General features: G+C 43.5%; 1 protein-coding gene across 9 annotated transcripts in view; it reads left to right on the forward strand.

Moving 5' to 3' along the window:
* agrn (agrin) overlaps nucleotides 1–20,877 on the forward strand; it is a 545,020-nt gene that overhangs the window by 389,722 nt on the left and 134,421 nt on the right. For all 9 annotated transcript variants that reach the window (XM_048561783.2, XM_048561787.2, XM_048561785.2 and 6 more), the window contains 6 exons: nucleotides 2,463–2,608; nucleotides 4,447–4,552; nucleotides 9,326–9,433; nucleotides 11,245–11,409; nucleotides 16,455–16,598; nucleotides 19,491–19,615. In XM_048561783.2, the coding sequence (XP_048417740.2) occupies nucleotides 2,463–2,608; nucleotides 4,447–4,552; nucleotides 9,326–9,433; nucleotides 11,245–11,409; nucleotides 16,455–16,598; nucleotides 19,491–19,615 (794 nt within the window). The remainder of the gene's footprint in view (nucleotides 1–2,462; nucleotides 2,609–4,446; nucleotides 4,553–9,325; nucleotides 9,434–11,244; nucleotides 11,410–16,454; nucleotides 16,599–19,490; nucleotides 19,616–20,877) is intronic.

Below are 20,877 nucleotides of genomic sequence, written 5' to 3' on the forward strand. Positions count from 1 at the left end.
AGTTATCCAATACCCAGTGATCCATATAATATTGATTGTTCCATTATGGTAGGAAATACAAATGTTTGCAACACAAAGACCTGGTTCATTGTGAATGATTGTACAATGACTGGTCTAAATTTGGAATGCAAAGTCCCTTCTTTTGAACAAGGTTTGTTCATTTTTAATTAACAAGTCATTTGCAAGAATGATTAAACATAGCCTTAGAAAACAAGTTGCTAATTCTAAAGATGGCTGAAAGCCTAGTGGTGCAATAAGCCATTGGCAAAAGTAAGGATATTTTAATGATGTATCTCCTGTGTTCACTTACTTTGATCAGAGCTCTTCAGAGGGGAAAGGTTTGAACTATGGAAGGAATTGAACTTGAGGACAGGAAGTGACAAGACAATAAAACACGGGAGCAGAAGTAGGTCATTCAGCCCATCAAGCCTGCTCCCCCATTCAACGAGGTTATGACGGATTTGATCATTCTCAACTCCACTTTCCTGCCTTTTTCCCACAACCCTGATTCCCTTACTGATTAAAAATCTATTTATTTCATGATTGATTGAATATACTTAATGGATAAGCCTCCACAATCCTCTTTGGTAAAAAAATTCCACAGATTCACTATCCTCTGCGAGAAAAATTCCTATTCATCACTTTTTTAAATATGCAACCTTTTATTCTGGTCCTAGACTCTCCCACAAAGGAAAACAACTTTTCTGCATCAACCGTGTCAAGTTCCCTGAGAATCTTGTTATGTTTCAGTTAAATCGCCTTGGAATCATATATATTCCAATAAGCACAGGCCCAATCTACTCAACCTCCTCCTCGTAAGAGATGGTCCCACCATACTTTGTTTGAGCCTAGTGAACCTTCTCTCGGCTCCAATACTAGTAATATGCCAAAGATATACAATCTTTCCCTAGATAAAGGGCCCAAAATCATTCACAGTATTCCAGCTGTGGTCTGACCAGTGCCATGATTAGTTATAGCAAAACCAGCCTACTTTTACACTTTGATAACAAAGTGTGAAGCTGGATGAACACAGCAGGCCAAGCAGCATCTCAGGAGCACAAAAGCTGACGTTTTGGGCCTAGACCCTTCATCACTTAATTCCCTTTTAAATGAAGACCAACATTCCATCTGCCTTCCCTATTACTAGCTTAACTTGAATGCCAGCTTTTTATGATTCATGCATGGGGACTCTCCATTCCTTTGTGTTTCTCCATTTAAATAATATTCAGCTCCACTATTCTTCCTGCCAAAGTGCATAACCTCACATTTCCCCACATTGTATTTCATCTGCCAATCTTTCACCCAACTTGACTATATCCCTCTATAGCCTCTTTGTGGCATCCTCACCACTTGCCTTTCCACCTCTGAGACTGAGAAGTTTTAAATAATTTCTGACCTGTCCAGCTCGGTGTTATAGTGAAAGGTGCCTCTAAACACTGAGACAGATAATTGGTTATTTTCTGGCTCTGCAGTTTATTTTGTATGTTAAATGACCGATAAATGGAAGCGTTTGTCATGCTACACGCTGAAATTGTACTTGGCTAAAATTTGGACTTTGTTGTATTAATGCATATCTATGTTAGTCTTGACTTGCACGATGCTCTTTCGTTCTCTTGTTTCCTTCTTCTTGTCCTTTTTTTTGTATTTATAGCAAGTAAATACAAATATTTCACATCCTTCATCATGAATATACTTGGATAGACTTGATTACAGTCTAGATCGTAATGTCTGGATTCCTCACCCTGGCATTATGTTTACCTTTGATTTTTTTTATTTGTAGAGTCATAGAGATATACAACATGGAAACAGATCCTTCAGTCCAACTTGTCCATGCCAACCAGATATCCTAAATTAATCTAGTCCCATTTGCTAGCATTTGCCCATTTCCTGTAAACCCTTCCTATTCATGTACCCATTCAGGTGCCTTTTAAATGTTGTAATTGTACACACCCTCACCACTTCCTCTGGCAGCTCATGCCATACACGCACCATCATCTGTCTGAAAAAGTTACCCCTTAGGTTCCTTTTAAATCTTTCCCCTCTCACCTTAAATCTAAGCCCTCTAGTTTTGGACTCTCCTACCCTGGGGAAAAAACTTTGGCTATTGACCCTATGCATGCTCCTCATGATTTATAAATCTCTGTAAGGCCACTCATCAGCCTCTGATGCTCTAGGGAAAAATTGTGAATATAAACAGTGTTGTTTTCCCAACCAAGCCTAGAGCTGAAATTGCAGTTGGGTCCTGCAGTAGATAAAGTGAGGACTCCATTAACATTGACCATTCCTGCTGCCCACTGAAGAGGGCAGATTAAAAACCCATTCAAAGGGGGATCCTGGTGGCTTGAAGACAGGACTGTTCTAACGTCCTGCCCTCTTGGTTAAATTGCGCCCAACGCCTTTCCCATCATTTTCAGAGCCACGCTTTCTCAGCAGTGTTCTGCCTGTCTTTTTGCTGTTGTCAGAATGCGGCTCTGGAGGGTCAGGATCAGGTGAGGACAATGAATGTGAGCAGGAACGGTGCCGGAAATATGGAGGAACGTGGGATGAGGATGCGGAAGACGACCGCTGTGTTTGTGAATTCCTCTGTCGCAATGTCCCTCGGAATCCTGTGAGTAATGACTATCCTGGTTTTCGCCACTACCACAGGCAGCTCAGCAAATTAAGACGAAGCTTTGTAATAGTGTCATGAAAAGTGATTCCTTTATCCCTGTTCTCCCTTTTGAAAACAAAGCGCTCTGATGATTGATGATAAGGCACCCTATTGTTCCTGCACTTACAAATTACAGAGGCTGCCACTCAGTCCTTCAGGCTACTTTGGTATAGAATTAAAGAGCCTTTAATTAGACACTTGAATTTTAATATCTTCCAATATGATGAGCCTGCTGCCAAAACATACCTTTCCCGAAGGGAAAAATTGCATTCCTGTATGATAAGTGTGACCAGTTTTGGGGTTTATCACTTGCAAATTCAAGAGCAGGACAAATTTCAAGCCCAGTGACTTGATGAGTCAATCCATTTTTCTCAATCTCTGCTTCAGGAGAAATCTCTTTACCCTGAGAACAAGAGAATGTGCAATTATCCACACATGGAGTAGCTGAACTGAACAACATCTTTCAGGGCAGTCTAAATGATTATATAAGGGGCCAAAGGAACTGATGGGTGTGCTGATTAGGGTTAGACAAAGCAAGGTAAAAAAAGCCCCAATATCTTTGCTGGCGTGGATCCAGATGGTGATGAGGGGGCTGTCTCTGTGCTACATATCAATGTAATAATTGAGTCCACTGCCTCAGAATGGGCCTAGGTTCTGTTTCATTCCTCCTTTGCAGTGGCAAGGGAGATTAATGGGAGGTGCCAACAGTGACATTACTGTTATATACCGGAGCTCGCATTGATCTTTTTTCAATAACCATACCCGTCAATTTGAGGTCCATTTTGTTAAGACCTCTTTAACTTATTACCCATAGCTTTCAAGTGCACGGGGTTAGAAGTACAGCTTCTATAAATCAGTGCCACTTCCATTCAATACCACTGTGCTATTCTTTTTTGACTCTCCCCAGGGCAAGTGACTTTTGCAATGCATGCTTTGTCTGCTTCGCTCAGTGGCAACTGTTTCATCTGTGAATCAAAAGGATTCAGGCCCAATTCGTGCATTTGAATGCGTAAGCTAGACTGATACTTCAGTATAAGCTGACATTTTCCACTGTAGCAGTGATCTGCCAGAGATTCTATTTTCCGGCCATCATGTTGTACTGGGGCCCCAGCCGCCTGTTCAGGTGCACGTCGAAGATCCCAAGACACACATAATTTTTACTCTCCATAAAATGACTGAACGTGGTGTGACCTTCAGTGCCTGAAATAGAGGCGAGAAGCTAAATGCAAATTCTTTTGGATCCTCTTCTTGCCACAAGAGATTGCGTCTCGCAGTCACTGCGTTATTGAATTTATAACTTGTTCCCCTCGTCTCCATCAGAATTTCTACAGATATTCAAATTACTTTCTGGTCTCCTGCAGTGGGCTGGTGGAGGGGTGGGGGGGGGAGGGGGGGTGGGGGGGGTGCCGAGGCTGGTGGTGGGAAAAGATCACGCTTTGGCCTTGTGGAATTTCTCATCTGGAAAGCCCTGGTGAAGGTGTTGCCAATAGCCTGAAGCAAATGGAGAGAACATCTTTAGAAAGAACTTCCTCTTCGAAAAAGGGAGAAAAACTTTTTTTTAAAAGAAGTGATGAACAAAGTGACTTTTATTCCTGTCGGCGGTATTTCTGTCGAAGGCTTTGTCCTCCTTTAAAATTATGCTGGGAATGACACTTGAGACAGGTGTTTCAATTTACCTAGTGCTACTTTTTAACAGGGTTTCTAACTTTTTAACAGGGTTTAGCACTTTTCCTGTGAGAGTATTTGTCCTTTTTTCTACCTTTTGATGTGAGATTCCATTCTCTTTGTCTGGCTAGGTCTGTGGGTCTGATGGGGTAACCTATGACAATGAGTGTGCACTGAGAATGACGCGCTGTACCATGCAGAAGGACCTTCATGTCATCATGCCTAACGCCTGTGAGGGTGAGTGCCCCTTTCACCCATTTGTTGTAATCTAATGATCTGTCATCCATGCCTTGGGATTGATTTAGGACACTTGACCACGATCCTATGGCCCTTCAGCTGGGTGTTGTTCAGTCAACAGGTAGTCCCACTGTCCGAACCGAATTCGGAGAGCTAGACCTGCTTTGGGTGATACCAGGTGCTGAGGTGGGGACATGTTGTAGTTGGTAGCAGCTGCTGCTGGTGTAGCCATTTCAATTAAGAAAAGCATGGTAGGCAGAATCCACCCTGCTAACTCCTGTAGCAGCCCCACCCTGCCACCACCTGTCCATCCAACATGAGCAGAGTGCTCCTTTGAGGTGAGAAAGGGCTAAATCGTCCCATAATATTGACCGATGCCTAAGTTATGTGGACTAACATGGTAAATGCGAAGTTACGGGGATAGGGTGGCAGGGTAGGTCTGGGTGTAATGCTGTTTGGAGGGTCAGTATGGACTTGATAGATCGAACGGCCTCCTCCTGAATTGCAGGGATTCTAAGTTTTCCTTTAAAATGGAGTGCAGCAACAGTGGATACATAATTTAGCTCACCAAAGATACCTAGAGATGTGTTTCTAATGTACTTCAGGGGTTAGCAGTCGAGGCAAGCTCTTGATCTTTGGCCATCTGTTGTGAAGGAGTGACAGTCTGTTTGTTTTTCCACGCTGTGCGTGTGTCTTTCCTGCCAACGTCAACAACTGTTTGGTCAAATGTTTGTTACATCGCCACCAGCAAATGTGCTTTTTCATGAATGTTCCTGCATGGATGCAACGTCAGAATTAATCATCAGTATTGAGGATCATCCTCTCATAAAATGGAAAGGCTTCAGTGCCCTCCATGTCCTTGGTATGATGTGCAATTGAAGACATTGGAATGCAAAACAATAAGAGGAAATAAATTAACATATTTGCTTTACCTACTCCAGTCTTCCACACACTGAGATTACTGCACTCCTCTCATTCTTGCCTTATGTGTATCTTCTGTGCAGTCCCCCTTGCCTTGGTGGCTGTGCATTTACCTAGTAAATTCGGAACATCCCTGTTTCCCCTCACCCAACCTCTCCACCTCGAAACCTCATTCTCCTCCTTTAAGAGCCTCCCTTAAAACCTGCCACTATGACCACATTTTTGGTCACTTGTTCTCATTGTGGGGTTTCATGCACAGGTTTCTTTGTGAATTAGTTCTTGTGAAGCCCCTTGGGCTGCTGCTTTCACCGAGTTAAAGGGCTAGCTAAATGCAAAATTGTTGCCGAATTGCAGAAGCTTCCGTTGCGGTTTTCATTCAACTTCATCACACTAGGCAGAACTCCCTCAAAAAATACCTTGCAATAGTGATAGGAGAACTTAATGCTCATGAACTTGTCAGACAAAGAAAAGGAATATTAAAATTACTGACTATTTAATGTCGAAATGCTAAGAGATGCTAATGGTGAGACCAGTTTTAAACTAATGTGGGAAAGTTATCAAAATATCTGGTGAAACTATGGAGGTATAATTCAAGCTTGTGGTGAATCACGAACTGCATTGTTGGTATTCTGGCACTTGGGACACATACCACCTACAAGCTGCACTTCAGCACCTCGGTGGAACTCTTTTGACAGCACCTTCGAAATCTACCGTCTCTACTAGTGAGAAGGATAAGGGCAGAAGATGCATGGGAACACCATCATTTGCAAGTTCCACCCCCAAGTCCTACCCTGTCCTGATGTGGAGGTATGTTCTCATTCCTTCACTGTCATTGGGATGAAATCCTGGAATTCTCTCCCTGATGTAACCACATCGCAAAGACTGCAATAGTTCCAGAAGGCAGCTTGCTACCACCTCTCCATGGCAATTAGCGATGGACAATAAATGCTGGCCTAGCAAGTGATGCCCACATACCGTTAACGAATAATAATGGAACACCTTCAGCTCCTCAGTTGAATTATGCTGTTTCAACCTGGCCACAACCTTCTCATATCCTCTCCAGCATCAATCTGTTTCCCATTCAGAAGAGTTCAGAATGCCTCTGAGGAGACTAAAGGAAGTGTTACCATTACTGACATTGAATTTGTCATTCAGTGAGATGAAAAGCCAAAATCTATGTTTAAATATGTAAGTCTATAAATGATTTGACTAAGACATAGAAGTTAACTGACCCAGCATAATCACTGCACTCTTGTGACATTATTATGGAATGTGACTCAGATTGGTATGGAAAACTAATCCAGAAATGCCAGGCAGCATTAGGACTTGTGTTAACACACAGAGCCCTGATCAGCAGTAGGATTGAAGACCCATGCCTTACAGAAATGTTCTTTCAATCTGTTGTTAAGACTTTGAACCAAGATCAGAGAGAACTGTGGAACCAGAGCATTTCTTTTTTGTCTATCAATGTTTCTTAAATTTGCTTTCAAGCAGCCTGTAGAAGCTGATTTAGAATCTGATTTGACTGTAGGACCAGATGCAGTGTGGGCTGGAAATGACTGGGATCAGCTGTTTCCCTACTTAAGTTGTTTGAAGTGCTGTGAAGTGCAATTTAATTACATTAAAAGCACAGGACTAAACCAAAACTTGAATATAGCAAGCGTTGAGTTTGGCTGGATAGGTTAATTAGAAGGGGAGCAGGGTTTTTATACACCACTGGAATATCTTGTTGTCCCCATTTGCTACTGAGTCAAGATAGTCTTTTTTGAACCAAAATTTAACTATGAGTTATTTTTGGGTGGGTGTTGCCATAACGTATAGACAGATTTATCCTGCAGGAATAGTCTCATAAATTTGCAGCCAATTCCACGGTGAAAGCTTCCATTCGTCTAGGAACTAAGCTGGCAGTGTGTAAATGGGCAACTGGCATAAAGGCCTTCTGATAAATTTCACATCCCACCTTCTCAATATAAAACCCTTGCTGACCAAGCACCTTTTATATTCCCCTTTCCTGGTGATCTGCAGACCTCTGGATTCCTTCCACCGTCACTGTCAATGTTCCATTAAGGCAATCCTAAGATTTCATAGATTCCTTACACAGTGTGGAAACAGGCCCTTCAGCCCAACAAGTCCACACCAACTCTCAATGCATCCCACCCAGACCCATTACCCCCAGAACCCACCTAATGTACACATCCATGAACATGATGGGCACTTTTAGCATGGCCAACCCACCTAGCGATCATATCCTTGGACTGTGGGAGGAGACCAGAGCATCTGGAGGAGACACAGGGAGAATGTGCAAACTCCACACAGACAGTCGCCCAAGGGTGGAATCAAACCTGGGTCCCTGGCGCTGTGAGTCAGCAGTGCCAACCACTGAGCCACCATGCCTAGATCTGGAATGTGCTGCCTGTGTGTGTTGTAGCAGCAGGTTCAATCAAGAGGAGCTAGGTTTATTATCTTAAAGGAAGATTGTGCGGGATTGTATTGGAAGAGACGGGTAGTGGGATGACAATGGCACTAATTCAGATGCTCATGTGGAGGGTTGGCACAGACACGAGGGGCGAATAGCCCTCTTTGCTGTGCCTTAATAATTCTGAGACAAAACTGAGCACTCTGCCCTCCTGATACCTTGACTGCAGCTTCAGCAGTTGACACTGTCAGCTGATCACTGGAAGCATCTTTCCACACTAAAACTGTACCACAGGAACCTTTACTTTCAAATTCCATGCACCTAATCCCAATCTGCTGCATCTTCCTGTACCCCAACAACAATAAATCTGTGTATACAATCTGGAAACACGCACCCAAAATTAACTCATAGATGAATTTTGGTTTTTCAAAGGGAACAGAACACATAAGTAAGAAGAAACTATACAAGGGGATAGAGATAGTAGGAACTGCCGATGCTGGACAATCTGAGATAACACGGTGTGAAGCTGGGTGAACACAGCAGGCCAAGCAGCTTCAGAGTAGCAGGTAAGTTTGACGTTTTGGGTCGGGACCTGCTATAGAAGGGTCCACACCTGAAACATCAAACTTTCCTGTTCCTCTGAAGCTGCCTGGCCTGCTGTGTTCACCCAGCTTCACACCGTGTTATACAAGGGGACAGTCAGTTCGTAGCTGAAATACTGGGGACAGCCTTCTGTCCCTTATCTAAGGGAAGATTTATTGAGATAAGGGTCAATCCCAAGAATGTTTACTAGGCTGATATCAGGTATGGATGGAATGTCTCATGAGGAAGGGGTTGAGTAGACTGGGCATGTGCTCATTGGGATTCAGAAGAATGAGAGGCGACTACAGTGAAACATACAAGATTGTTAGGGAATTGGACATGGTAGATGTGGAATGGTTGTTTCCTCTTATGGGAGAGTGCAGGACTGGAGGGCAATGTATCCAAACAATCTCAGGTTGCAATTACAAACCAGAGGTGAGGAGGAATTTATTCTGTCAGAGGGTTGTGGATCTGTGGAATTCTTTACTATAGACGGCTGTTGAAGCTGGGTCATTAAGTATACTAAAAACTGAGAGAGAGAGAGACATTTTTAATCAGTAAGGGAATCAGGGTTTATGGGAAAAAGGCCGGAATGTGGATTGTGGAATATCAGATTAGCCATGACCTCATTGAATGATGGAGCTGGGCTGAATGGTCTACTTTTGCTGCACCATCTTAGAGTCCTGTTCTATAGGTATACCGCTGGAGGGGCAGCAAGATCTTGATGGCTAAAAAAATCTTTGGTGTTCATCCTATAAAACCCAAATGGCTGTTTGATTTTCCAGCTGGTACATCTGTATTAGAATGTGTCAAAACATCATCTGTTTAATATACTTCCCTCACTCTTTCTACAGTTGCAATTCCACCATCTGCCCCACAGCAACACTGCAGCAAATCTGTTTATGGCTGTTGTCTGGATAATGTAACTGCTGCCCAAGGAGTTGGCCTCGCGGGTTGTCCGAGTAAGTCAGGATGTTTGGAAATTTTGCTGTCCCGGAGTGCGGCGATTGGTTATTCAATAATTGGTGGCTCAACCAGATAAGTCAATGGCAAAAAGTGACAAAAATCTACCGTAAAGATTTTAGCTACTGTTTTGTTGCACTTGTACTCTTATCAGGATGACTCCCATTGTCTCTGTTATAATTGCTTCAGTTCCTGATGAAGCATTGAGTATTTACAAGTAGTGCTTCTCAGGAAGAATATCCCGCAGTTCACTTGGGCATTGGAGGCATTACGATGGCTCTGGGGTTAGTACTGCTCCCTCACAGCGCCAGAGACCCGGGTTTGATTCCACCCTCGGGTGACTGTCTGTGTGGAGTTTGCACATTCTCCCCGTGTCTGCGTGGGTTTCTTCTGGGTGCTCCGGATTCCTCCTGCTGTCCAAAAATGTGCAGATTAGGTGGATTGGCCATGCTATATTATCCATAGTGTTCAGGGATGTGTAAGTTAGGTGGGTTATATTGGAATAGATCTGAGTGGGATGCTCCAAGAGCCAGTGTGGACTTGTTGGGCCAAAGGGCCTGTTTCCATACTATAGGGATTCCGTGATTTTATTGTGTACCCAACTATGGATGGACTGTCAGGCTTAGCACCTGAACTAGTTTACCACAAGGTAGACCACAACCGGGGCATTGCATGGATTAAATTGGGGCCTCATAGACCTCCATCTCCTCTACCAACTCTACCAGTAAGATTAGAGGCAAAATACTATGGATACTGGGAATCTAACATAAGGGCAGAAAGTGCTTGAGAAACTTGAATGGTTCAAGAAGTCAGCTCACTACCACCTCCTCCTGGGCAATTAGGGATGGGCAGCAAATACTGGTCCAGTCAACAATGCCCACCCCCCACAAATGAATATTTTAAAAATATAGAATAAACACAGAACTGCAAATGTTGCAATTATCAGAAACAAAATCAGAAGTTGCTGGAGAAACATGGTAGGTCTGACAACATGTGTGGAGAAAGAAAACAAGAGTTAACATTTCGGGCCCAGTGTTTGGGTGCTTTCCCTTCAGAGATGCTTCTGGATTCTGAGTTTGCCCAAAAATTTCTGTTTTTGCTTCTACTAAATAAAATAGTCTGGCAGCATCTCTAGAGGGATGAACAGAGTTAATGTTTTGAGTCCAATTACAGTCTGCTTCAGTTCTGAAGAAGAAACGTATTGGACTCGAAACATTAACTCTGTTTTTGTCTCCACTGAAGCTGCCAAAACTGGTCAGACTTTATAGCGCATTCTGTAGCTTTATTTATTTGAGTATTACAAAAGATGTGCTTCTGTACTGAGGGATCTCCCTCATCAAGAGGATATTCAGTCCCAGAGGGACTGTAGTGTTGGTGCATAATTTTATTTCAGGGATGCTGGCAACACCAGTACTGAACTAACAATGAGCTTTTGACTTTGGGATGTGCTTGCTTGCTTCCCCCCGCCACCCTAATCCTCCCCAATCTCTTTATGTAACGTGTGTCAGTTTTTCTTTGCAGCATTTTTTCTGTGCATTTGTTATTTTTATGTCCTCATTTTGAAAGTCTGTTCTGAAACAAATTGAGTTGCTGTATTGTCAACATGAAGACAATTGTGCAATGTGATTCAGAGTCAGAGATGTGCAGCACGGAAGCACGCCCTTTGGTCCAACTTGCCCGTGCAGACCAGATATCTTAAATTAATCTAGTCCCATTTGCCAGCATTTGGCCCATATCCCTCTAAACCCTTCCTATTCATGCACCCATCCATATGCCTTTTGAAGGTTGTAATTGGTGTGATCTTTTACAGGCACCTGTCGGTGTAATAAGTATGGGTCTTACAGTGGAACATGTAGCCCCAGCACTGGGCAGTGTTCCTGCAAGCCTGGAGTGGGTGGTCTCAAGTGTGACCGTTGTGAACCAGGCTTCTGGAATTTCCGTGGTATCGTCATAGACGAGAAAAGCGGCTGTACTCGTAAGTGAATGTTACGGATGCTTTGATAATGTTGAATGTAAAGATAGAACATAGAACATAGAACATAGAACAGTACAGCACAGAACAGGCCCTTCAGCCCACAATGTTGTGCCGACCATTGATCCTCATGTATGCACCCTCAAATTTCTGTGCCCATATGCATGTCCAGCAGTCTCTTAAATGACCCCAATGACCTTGCTTCCACAACTGCTGCTGGCAACGCATTCCATGCTCTCACAACTCTCTGTGTAAAGAACCCGCCTCTGACATCCCCTCTATACTTTCCTCCAGCCAGCTTAAAACTATGACCCCTTGTGTTAGCCATTTCTGCCCTGGGAAATAGTCTCTGGCTATCAACTCTATCTATGCCTCTCATTATCTTGTATACCTCAATTAGGTCCCCTCTCCTCCTCCTTTTCTCCAATGAAAAGAGTCCGAGCTCAGTCAACCTCTCTTCATAAGATAAGCCCTCCAGTCCAGGCAGCATCCTGGTAAACCTCCTCTGAACCCTCTCCAAAGCATCCACATCTTTCCTATAATAGGGCGACCAGAACTGGACACAGTATTCCAAGTGCGGTCTAACCAAAGTTTTATAGAGCTGCAACAAGATCTCACAACTCTTAATCTCAATCCCCCTGTTAATGAAAGCCAAAACACCAGATGCTTTCTTAACAACCCTGTCCACTTGGGTGGCCATTTAAAGGGATCTATGTATCTGCACACCAAAATCCCACTGTTCCTCCACACTGCCAAGAATCCTATCCTTAATCCTGTACTCAGCTTTCAAATTCGACCTTCCAAAATGCATCACCTCGCATTTATCCAGGTTGAACTCCATCTGCAACCTCTCAGCCCATCTCTACATCCTGTCAATGTCCCGCTGCAGCCTACAACAGCCCTCTATACTGTCAACGACACCTCCAACCTTTGTGTTGTCTGCAAACTTGCTGACCCATCCTTCAATCCCCTCATCCAAGTCATTAATAAAAATTACAAACAGTAGAGGCCCAAGGACAGAGCCCTGTGGAACCCCACTCACCACTGACTTCCAGGCAGAATATTTTCCTTCTACTACCACTCGCTGCCTTCTGTTGGCCAGCCAATTCTGTATCCAGACAGCTAAGTTCCCCTGTATCCCATTCCTCCTGACCTTCTGAATGAGCCTACCATGGGGAACCTTATCAAATGCCTTGCTGAAGTCCATATACACCACATCCACAGCTCGACCCTCATCAACTTTTCTAGTCACATCCTCAAAGAACTCGATAAGGTTTGTGAGGCATGACCTGCCCCTCACAAAGCTGTGTTGACTGCATTTAATCAAGCCATGCTCTTCCAGATGGTCATAAATCCTATCCCTCAGAATCCTTTCTAACACCTTGCAGACGACAGACGTGAGACTTACTGGTCTGTAATTGCCGGGGATTTCCCTATTTTCCTTTCTTGAAGAGAGGAATTACATTTGCCTCTCTCCAGTCCTCAGGTACGACTCCAGTGGAGAGCGAGGATCTTCGCAAGTGGCGAAGCAATTGCATTTCTCGTTTCCCAAAGCAGCCGAGGACAAATCTGGTCCGGGCCTGGTGACTTGTCAATCTTAATGTTTGACAAAATTTTCAGCACATCAGCTTCCTCTATCTCTATCCATTCCAGCATGCACACCTGCTCTTCAAAGGTTTCATTCACTACAAAGTTCGTTTCTTTCGTAAAGACAGAAGCAAAAAACTCATTTAGGGCTTCCCCTACCTCCTCACACTCCACACACAAGTTCCCTATACTATCCCTGATCGGCCCTACTCTTTCTTTGACCATTCTCTTATTCCTCACATAAGTGTAAAATGCCTTTGTGTTTTCCCTAATCCGTTCTGCCAAGCCTTTCTCGTGCCCCCTCCTGGCTCTCTTCAGAACATTTTTGAGCTCTTTCCTTGCCTGCCTGTAATCCTCTAGAGCTGAGCTTGACCCTAGCTTCCTCCACCTTATGTAAGCTACCTTCTTCCTTTTGACGAGAAGCTCCACCGCTCTCGTCATCCAAGGTTCCTTTATCTTACCCCTTCTTGCCTGTCTCAGAGGGACATATTTATTCATCACTCGCAACAACTGTCCCTTAAACAGTCTCCACATGTCTATAGTGCCCTTACCATGGAACAATTGCTCCCAGTCCATGCTTCCTAACCCATGTCTAATTGCATCATAGTTTCCTCTTCCCCAATTAAATATCCTCCCATTTTGCCTAATCCTCTCCTTCTCCATAGCTATGTAGAATGTGAGGCAGTTATGGTCACTATCATTAAAATGCTCTCCCACCACAAGATCTGATACCTGCCCCGGCTCGTTTCCGAGCACCAAGTCTAGAATGGCCTCTCCCCTCATCGGCTTGTCAACGTACTGCGTTAGGAAACCCTCCTGAACACACCTTACAAAAACAGCTCCATTCAAATCTTCTGCTCGAAGGAGGTTCCAATCAATATTGGGAAAGTTAAAGTCACCCGTTACAACAACCCTACTACGTCCGCACTTTTCCAAAATCTGTCGACCTATGCTTTCTTCAATCTCCCTGCTGCTATTGAGGGGGCCAGTAGTAAATCCCTAACGAGGTGACTACTCCCTTGCTGTTCCTAATTTCCACCCATACTGTCTCGGTAGGCAGATCTTCCTCGACAATGGAAGCTTCTGTAGCTGTGATACCCTCTCTGATTAGTAGTGCTACACCCCCTCCTCTTTATCCCCCCTCCCTATTCTTTTTAAATGTTCTACACCCTGGAACATCCAGCAACCATTCCTGCCCATGAGAAACTCATGTCTCTGTTATGGCCACAACATCATAGCACCAGGTACTGATCCGTGGTCTAAGTTCATCACTTTTATTCCTGATACTCCTTGCGTTAAAGCAAACACACTTTAACTGATCCCTTGGTTCCTTCCCAGGAAAATCCTTCCCACTAGCTGGTCCACCTCTTGCTATTGCCTCACCTGCATCAACTCTCGTCTCCGGTATAGAGCTCAGGTTCCCACCCCCCTGCCATACTAGTTTAAACCCTCTCGAACTACTCGAGCAAACCTTCCACCCAGGACATTGGTCCCCTTCCAGTTCAGATGCAACCCGTCCTTCTTGTACAGGTCCCACCTTCCCCAGAAGGCATCCCAATTGTCTACATATCTGAAGCCCTCCCTCCTACACCAGCTGCGCAGCCACGTGTTAAGCTGCGCCCGCTCCCTGTTCCTCGCCTCACTATCTCGTGGCACCGGTAGTAAACTAGAGAACAATACTCTGTTCGTCCTGCTTTGCAGCTTCCATCCTAACTCTCTGAAATCACTTTTTATATCCTCAATCCTATTTCTGGCTATATCATTAGTGCCAATATGTAACACGATTTCTGGCTGTTCGCCCTCCCCTTTTAGAACCTTATACACCCGATCGGAGACGTCCCAGACCCTGGCACCAGGGAGGCAACATACCTTCCGGGAATCCCAATCCTGACCACAAAATCTCCTGTCGATTCCCCTAACTATTGAGTCCCTACCACGAGTACTTTTCTATTCTGCCCCCTTTCCTTCTTTGCCACAGTGTCAGGCTCAGTGCCAGAGAACTGACTACTGTGGCTTTCCTCTGGTAGGTCATCCCCCCCAGCAGTATCCAAAACGGTATACTTATTGCTGAGGGGAATGCCCACAGGGGATCTCTGCACTGTCTGTCTGTCCCCTTTCCTCCCCCTAACTGTAACCCATCTATCCTTGTTCTGAGCCTTAGGAGTGACCAACTCCCAGTAACTCCTCTCAATTACCCCCTCTGCCTCCCGAATGATCCGTAGTTCATCCAGCTCCAGCTCCATTTCCCTAACACGGTTTTCAGGGAGCTGTCAAGATAATGCAGTTTATTCTTACCCTTTTCCTTTCCCATTCAAGTGGACTAATGAGCTTCCCAGGTGATACAATAGTGTGTGGCAGGCACTCCTCAAGAAACCTGTGCCATGTGAGGCTCATTGTATTTAATCCTGGTGGTGTGTTGGCACAGGCACATGAAATTCTCCTTGTGGCCTGGACAGCAAGTGTGAGATTATGGATAGCAAGTGAGGAAAGTTTAGCCTGTTGTATTCACTTCAATGATCACAAATGCTCACCATCTGATCTTGAGCAGTGAGTTTTTTCTTGTTTGGAATCTGTATCTAAATCTGTTTCATGTTGAGCTTTTAGAGAGGGAGGGAGAGAGGGAGGGTGCGTGTGTGTGGGTGCATGTGTGTGTCCCTGTGTGGGTGCATGTGTGTGTGTGGGGGTGCACATGTCTGTCCCTGTGTGCACACATGTGTGTGCGTGTGTGGGTGCACATGTCTGTCCCTGTGTGTGCGTGTGTGGGTGCACGTATGCGTGCTCGTGTGTGTGCACTTGTGCATGTGTGTGGGTGCATGTGTGTGTCTGGGTGCAGGTGCACGTGTGCACACATGTTTGTGCACATGCAAATATCTATATGTGTGTGTGTGTGTGTGTGTGTGTGTGTGTGTGTGTGTGTGTGTGTGTGTATGTATGTGGTGCTGTGTCTGTAGGGTAAGAGAGATAGTGAAGCTGCTATTACTAAAGTTACTCCCAATACCTTCAGAAGAGAAGATGACTATATTGCCTTGTTTTATAACAAAAAAATGCCTAAGTTGAAATGAGGTAATATCAATTTTAGTGGGTCCTTAAAGGGCATAATTTCTCCAGAGTGGGACCATTAATGTCACAGCACGTTGAGTGAGAGATGAGTTGTTATTGGGGCACAATAAAGGGAGCTTTACTCTGGGTCTAACCATGCTATAACTGGCCTGTAAAATTTTTTGTATGTTTCAAAATGGTAGTATATTTTATTCTCTAGCACTGATGCCTTTATCTTGACAAGAACAGATTTTCTAAGCTGTATCACATGATTGATTAATTCTTAATTAAATATGTTGCAAGAACAGAGAAGTTGAAAGCTTTTATTGGTTTCATTTCATGTGCCACTGATACAACAGAAATAATCTGACAGCATCTTCCTGCACTAACACATTGTTGATTTCCTTCTCGAACTGGCACAGCTTGTAACTGCGATGCTGTTGGGGCTATTCGGGATGACTGTGAGCAGATGACTGGCCTATGCTCTTGTAAAGCTGGCATCACTGGAATGAAATGCAACCAGTGCCCAGATGGAAGTAACTTGGGCCAAAATGGCTGTGATGAAGGTGAGAGCATGAACAGACCTTGTCAGAAAAATTTACACAAACATTTTTTTGTAAAATCCTGAAAATTAAGATGATTACATTGGAAACAAGGTGCCCTGCCAGTGTTAAATTTCAGCAAGTTTTAGAGCATGAGGCATTTGTTTTATTGACCTGGAACATGATGGTAAAAACAGGAGATTAACAGCCCTGAAGCCTCCAAACATTAGGAATTGTTGCATCAATTCATTCAGTGGACCCCACCCTCAGGCGACTGTTTGGAGTTTGCACATTCTCCACCACTGTCTGCGTGGGTTTCACCTGGGTGATCTGGTTTCATCTCACAGACCAAAGATGTGCAGGTTAGGTGGAATTGGCCATGTTAAATTTCCCATAGCGTCCAGGGATGTGCTGAGTAGGTGGATTGGTGCAAATGGGAAGCGCAGAGTTATAGGGATAGGGTGGGGGGGTGTGTAGGTCTGGGTGAAATGCTCTTCAGCGTGTCAGTATGGACTCAATGGGCTGAATGGCCTGTTTTCATGCTGTAGGGATTCAATTATACTATTATTAGATCCATTCTCAAACTTTCAACATCTGTTCAATGCATTGAAGATATTATCTCAATCTTTCTTTATTGATGCTATCTACTGTTCTTCTATCAATGTTATCACTCTCTAGAAATCTCGATTCACAAAGGGAGGGGGAGGCAGAAAATGGGAAACCCAAGGATAGCTAGCTTTTCTGTCCCGAGGAACGTGGTAGAATTGGTCATTAAAGAACGTATAATTTACTTTGAGGCAAAACTCGAGGTAATTGGAAAGAGTCAGCATGGTTTTGTAGGAGGGAAATTATGTTACAACAATTTATTGGAATTCTTTGAAGGATGAACATGCACTGTGGGCAAGAGGGAGCCTGTAGACCTACTTGGAGTTCCAGAAGGCATTTGACAAGAATATTGCATACAGTTAGAGCTCAATGTAGTGGGTAACAAGTTAGCATGGATAGAAGATTGACAGCTGTCAGGGAGCAGGCATTACTCATTATTGTTTTAATTTCTGATTGACAGAATGTGACAAGTATGGTCCCTGCAGGGTCCTGCGCTGGGCTGTGCTGGAGCCTCAGCTTTTTATCATTTTCATCAATGTCTCAGCTGTGGAAGCAAAGATGCAGTTGCTAGATACACAGATGATGCAAAGACAGGAATGAAAATGTTTTGCAAAGAGGACAGAAGGAGGCTACAAACTGATGTAGATAAGTCATCTATCGATAATGGTGGACCTTTCACAAAGTTTTCCTACTTTGATGATAAGAATTTCCAAAATTGTCTATTCATAAAAGGAGGAATGGGCATTAAACAGGCAGATGGAATATGGGAAAATGTGATTTTTTTTCAGGTTGCAGGAAGAATAAAAAAGTGGACTTTTACCTAAATGGAAAACAACTGCCTAATTCTGAGATAGTAGGAACTTCAGATGCTGGAGAATCCGAGATAACAAAGTGTGGAGCTGGATGAACCCAGCAGGCCAAGCAGCATCTTAGGAGCACAAAAGCTGACATTTCGGGCCTAGACCCTTCATCAGAAAAAAGATTTTTTTTTCCTCTTCTGATGAAAGAAGATTTTTCTGATGAATGGTCTAGGCTCAAAACGTCAGCTTTTGTGCTCCTAAGATGCTGCTTGGCCTGCTGTGTTCATCCAGCTCCACACTTTGTTGCCTAATTCTGAGGTACAGAGAAATCTAAGTGTTTTTTTGTGCATCAGATACTAAGAGCTAAGGTACATGTAAAAAGAGTAACTAAGGAGGTTCATTGGATGCTATTGTTTAAAATGAGGGGAATGGAACATAAGGATGCTATGCTTCAGTTATACAGGATATGAGGGAGATCACTTCTTGAATACTGTGTGCAGTCCTGGTCTCCTTATTTAAGGGATGATGTAAATGCATTGGAGGTGGTTCTGAGGACGTTTAAGACACTCATACCAAGAATCTTTGGAGGAAAGGTTGGGCAGACTGAGTTTGTTTCCACTGGAGTTTAGAAGAGTCAGGGGTGACTTGATTAAAGTTTATAATATCTTGACTGATCTTCACAAGCTAGATATGGAAAAGATGTTTCTTCTTGTAGATCAACCCATAACTAAGGGGCTCTGTCAAAATGCTAGTGATCTCCCTTTTCGGACAGAGATGAGTTTTTTCCTCCTCTAAGAGTTGTGCAACTTTTGAGCTCTCTGCTTCAGATGGCATTGAAAACGGGGTCACTAAATATTTCTGAGGTAGGTAAGTAGACATTTGTAGGCAAAGGGAATCAACGATTTATTGAGAATAGATTGGAATTTAGAACAGAATTCCCAAGATTTGCCATCCTCAATGAAGAAATTCCTCCTTATCTATATCCTATATGGCCTGTCCCTTATTCTGGTACACTGCCCACCTCCAACCCCCTCCCTCCTGCCTCCCAGTTTCAGAACCGCCCTGATGCACTTTGTATGCTGCAATCTGCCCGTGCAACACAGCACGGAAAACAACACTTTTCACTGTACATGTGACAACAATTACTCAATCAAACAATCACTGCCAGCCAGAGGAAACACCATTACAATTGCAAATGTTGGGCAATTCAGTAGCAAGCTGTTGATGATGTGAGGGACATTGAGAAATGTGAATTGAGAGGTGGGTGTAATGGAGACACACTTTTCTGAGGGGCAGTAAATGGGGAACTCTATATTCTCTCTAATCTCAGTTTCAGAGGGCCCACATTGATGTCCCTTGGTCTTTTGTTTGTTCTATACCTCGAGACACCACGTAAAAGAATTATTTACCCTTCTAACTTTGATGCATTAGTGAGAAATACTTCCAAATCATTCAGGAAGTTAATGAGGAGAGTGAGTTCAATAAGTTTGTTTTTCTTGCTTTCTCACAGACCCATCTGTATCCAAATCATGTGCTGATCTTCTGTGTCAATATGGAGCAACTTGCATGGAGAGTAATGGGCGCGCTTATTGCGAATGCCCCCCTCCTGTATGTCCAGAAAGTAAAAACTCTAAGGTAAGGCTTTGTTGGCGCAATCCTCATTTCACCTTCTCTCCGAGAACACTATGTCCTGTTCACCAATTCTACACATTTGTGATCCTGTTATGGGAGTTTAGAACACCAGAGTGAAATTTGGAAATTCAGGCCAGCAGTTTCTGCATTATTCCAGGTAAACAGGGTATGTGGAGAAAGGGAGTGGGCATTAGCTAACAATGCTCATTTGAAAAGTCGATGCAAGCACGATGGGCTGAATGACCCTCTCCTGTGCCTGACGGAGAAAACCACGCACTAGGAGTGTTACATTGTAAAATTAGCCCATTTCAAACCATGCACGTCACTTCTGTAGTGCATATTTGCACCTGAAATGACCCCCATATTGTTACACCTACCCTTCAGTACCCTCTGCATCACTTCCCTCAGAAGAGACACAAAAGATTGGTGGTGCTAGATAATCTTAAAAAGACGTCACAAAGAAAGACTGGTTGAAATTAAGCTAAGTAGGGGAGCAAGAAGGTCAGAGCTGCAAATGAACTTGAAACAGGTTCACTACCAGCACATTGACTTCCGTTGTTTTCGAAGGAGATGCTACACTTGTATCTCAGAGAGAAAAAAATAGAGGGAGAATTTGTTGCAGATTGTACATCTGTGATTCATGGAGGCAACCATCTACCTAGAAGTTTTAGTGACATTTAAGCAGTTTCATTTTTTGATATTGAGCTATCTAAGACACAAGTTGTATGCTTTACACTTTTCACGAGAAGGTCCAAACTTTCCAAGTTCTTTTGAGAGGTAAAGGATCCTTTTTGGAGGAGTTGAGGTTTACATTCAGGAAAGGTGGAGTAAAATGCCCTTTGGATTGTTAAGGGTAGACCTGATTATGCGTGAAACGTAGACATGATTTGCAATAAGCTGTTTAGAACAGACAAACTGTCAAACCATTTAACCCCCCCTGGGACTTCCAAGCTGTCAAGGCATTAAGAGTCTGCAGTTTAAAAAAAAGTGCTGGCTATTTCACTCATTTAATTTGAGCCCGAGGGCTATCATTATAGGATTTGTGCTTCATGACTAATTTCAAAGCCTATTATTATAACAGTGGGATGCCTGTTAGGTAGTTAATTGGTAGTTTCATATAGTCTTTGTGGGGCTATGATTAGATTTTTTTTGTGTTAGAAGAGATTAAATGGGTGATAGAATTTTAAATGCAGCATGCGGGTTTTTGTTAAAGATAAAAGGACAGTCAATAATTAGTAGACAATCAAAACTTTATTTCATATCAG

This window comes from Stegostoma tigrinum, chromosome 28 (genome assembly GCF_030684315.1).
Source record: "Stegostoma tigrinum isolate sSteTig4 chromosome 28, sSteTig4.hap1, whole genome shotgun sequence".
Lineage (NCBI taxonomy): Eukaryota > Metazoa > Chordata > Chondrichthyes > Orectolobiformes > Stegostomatidae > Stegostoma > Stegostoma tigrinum.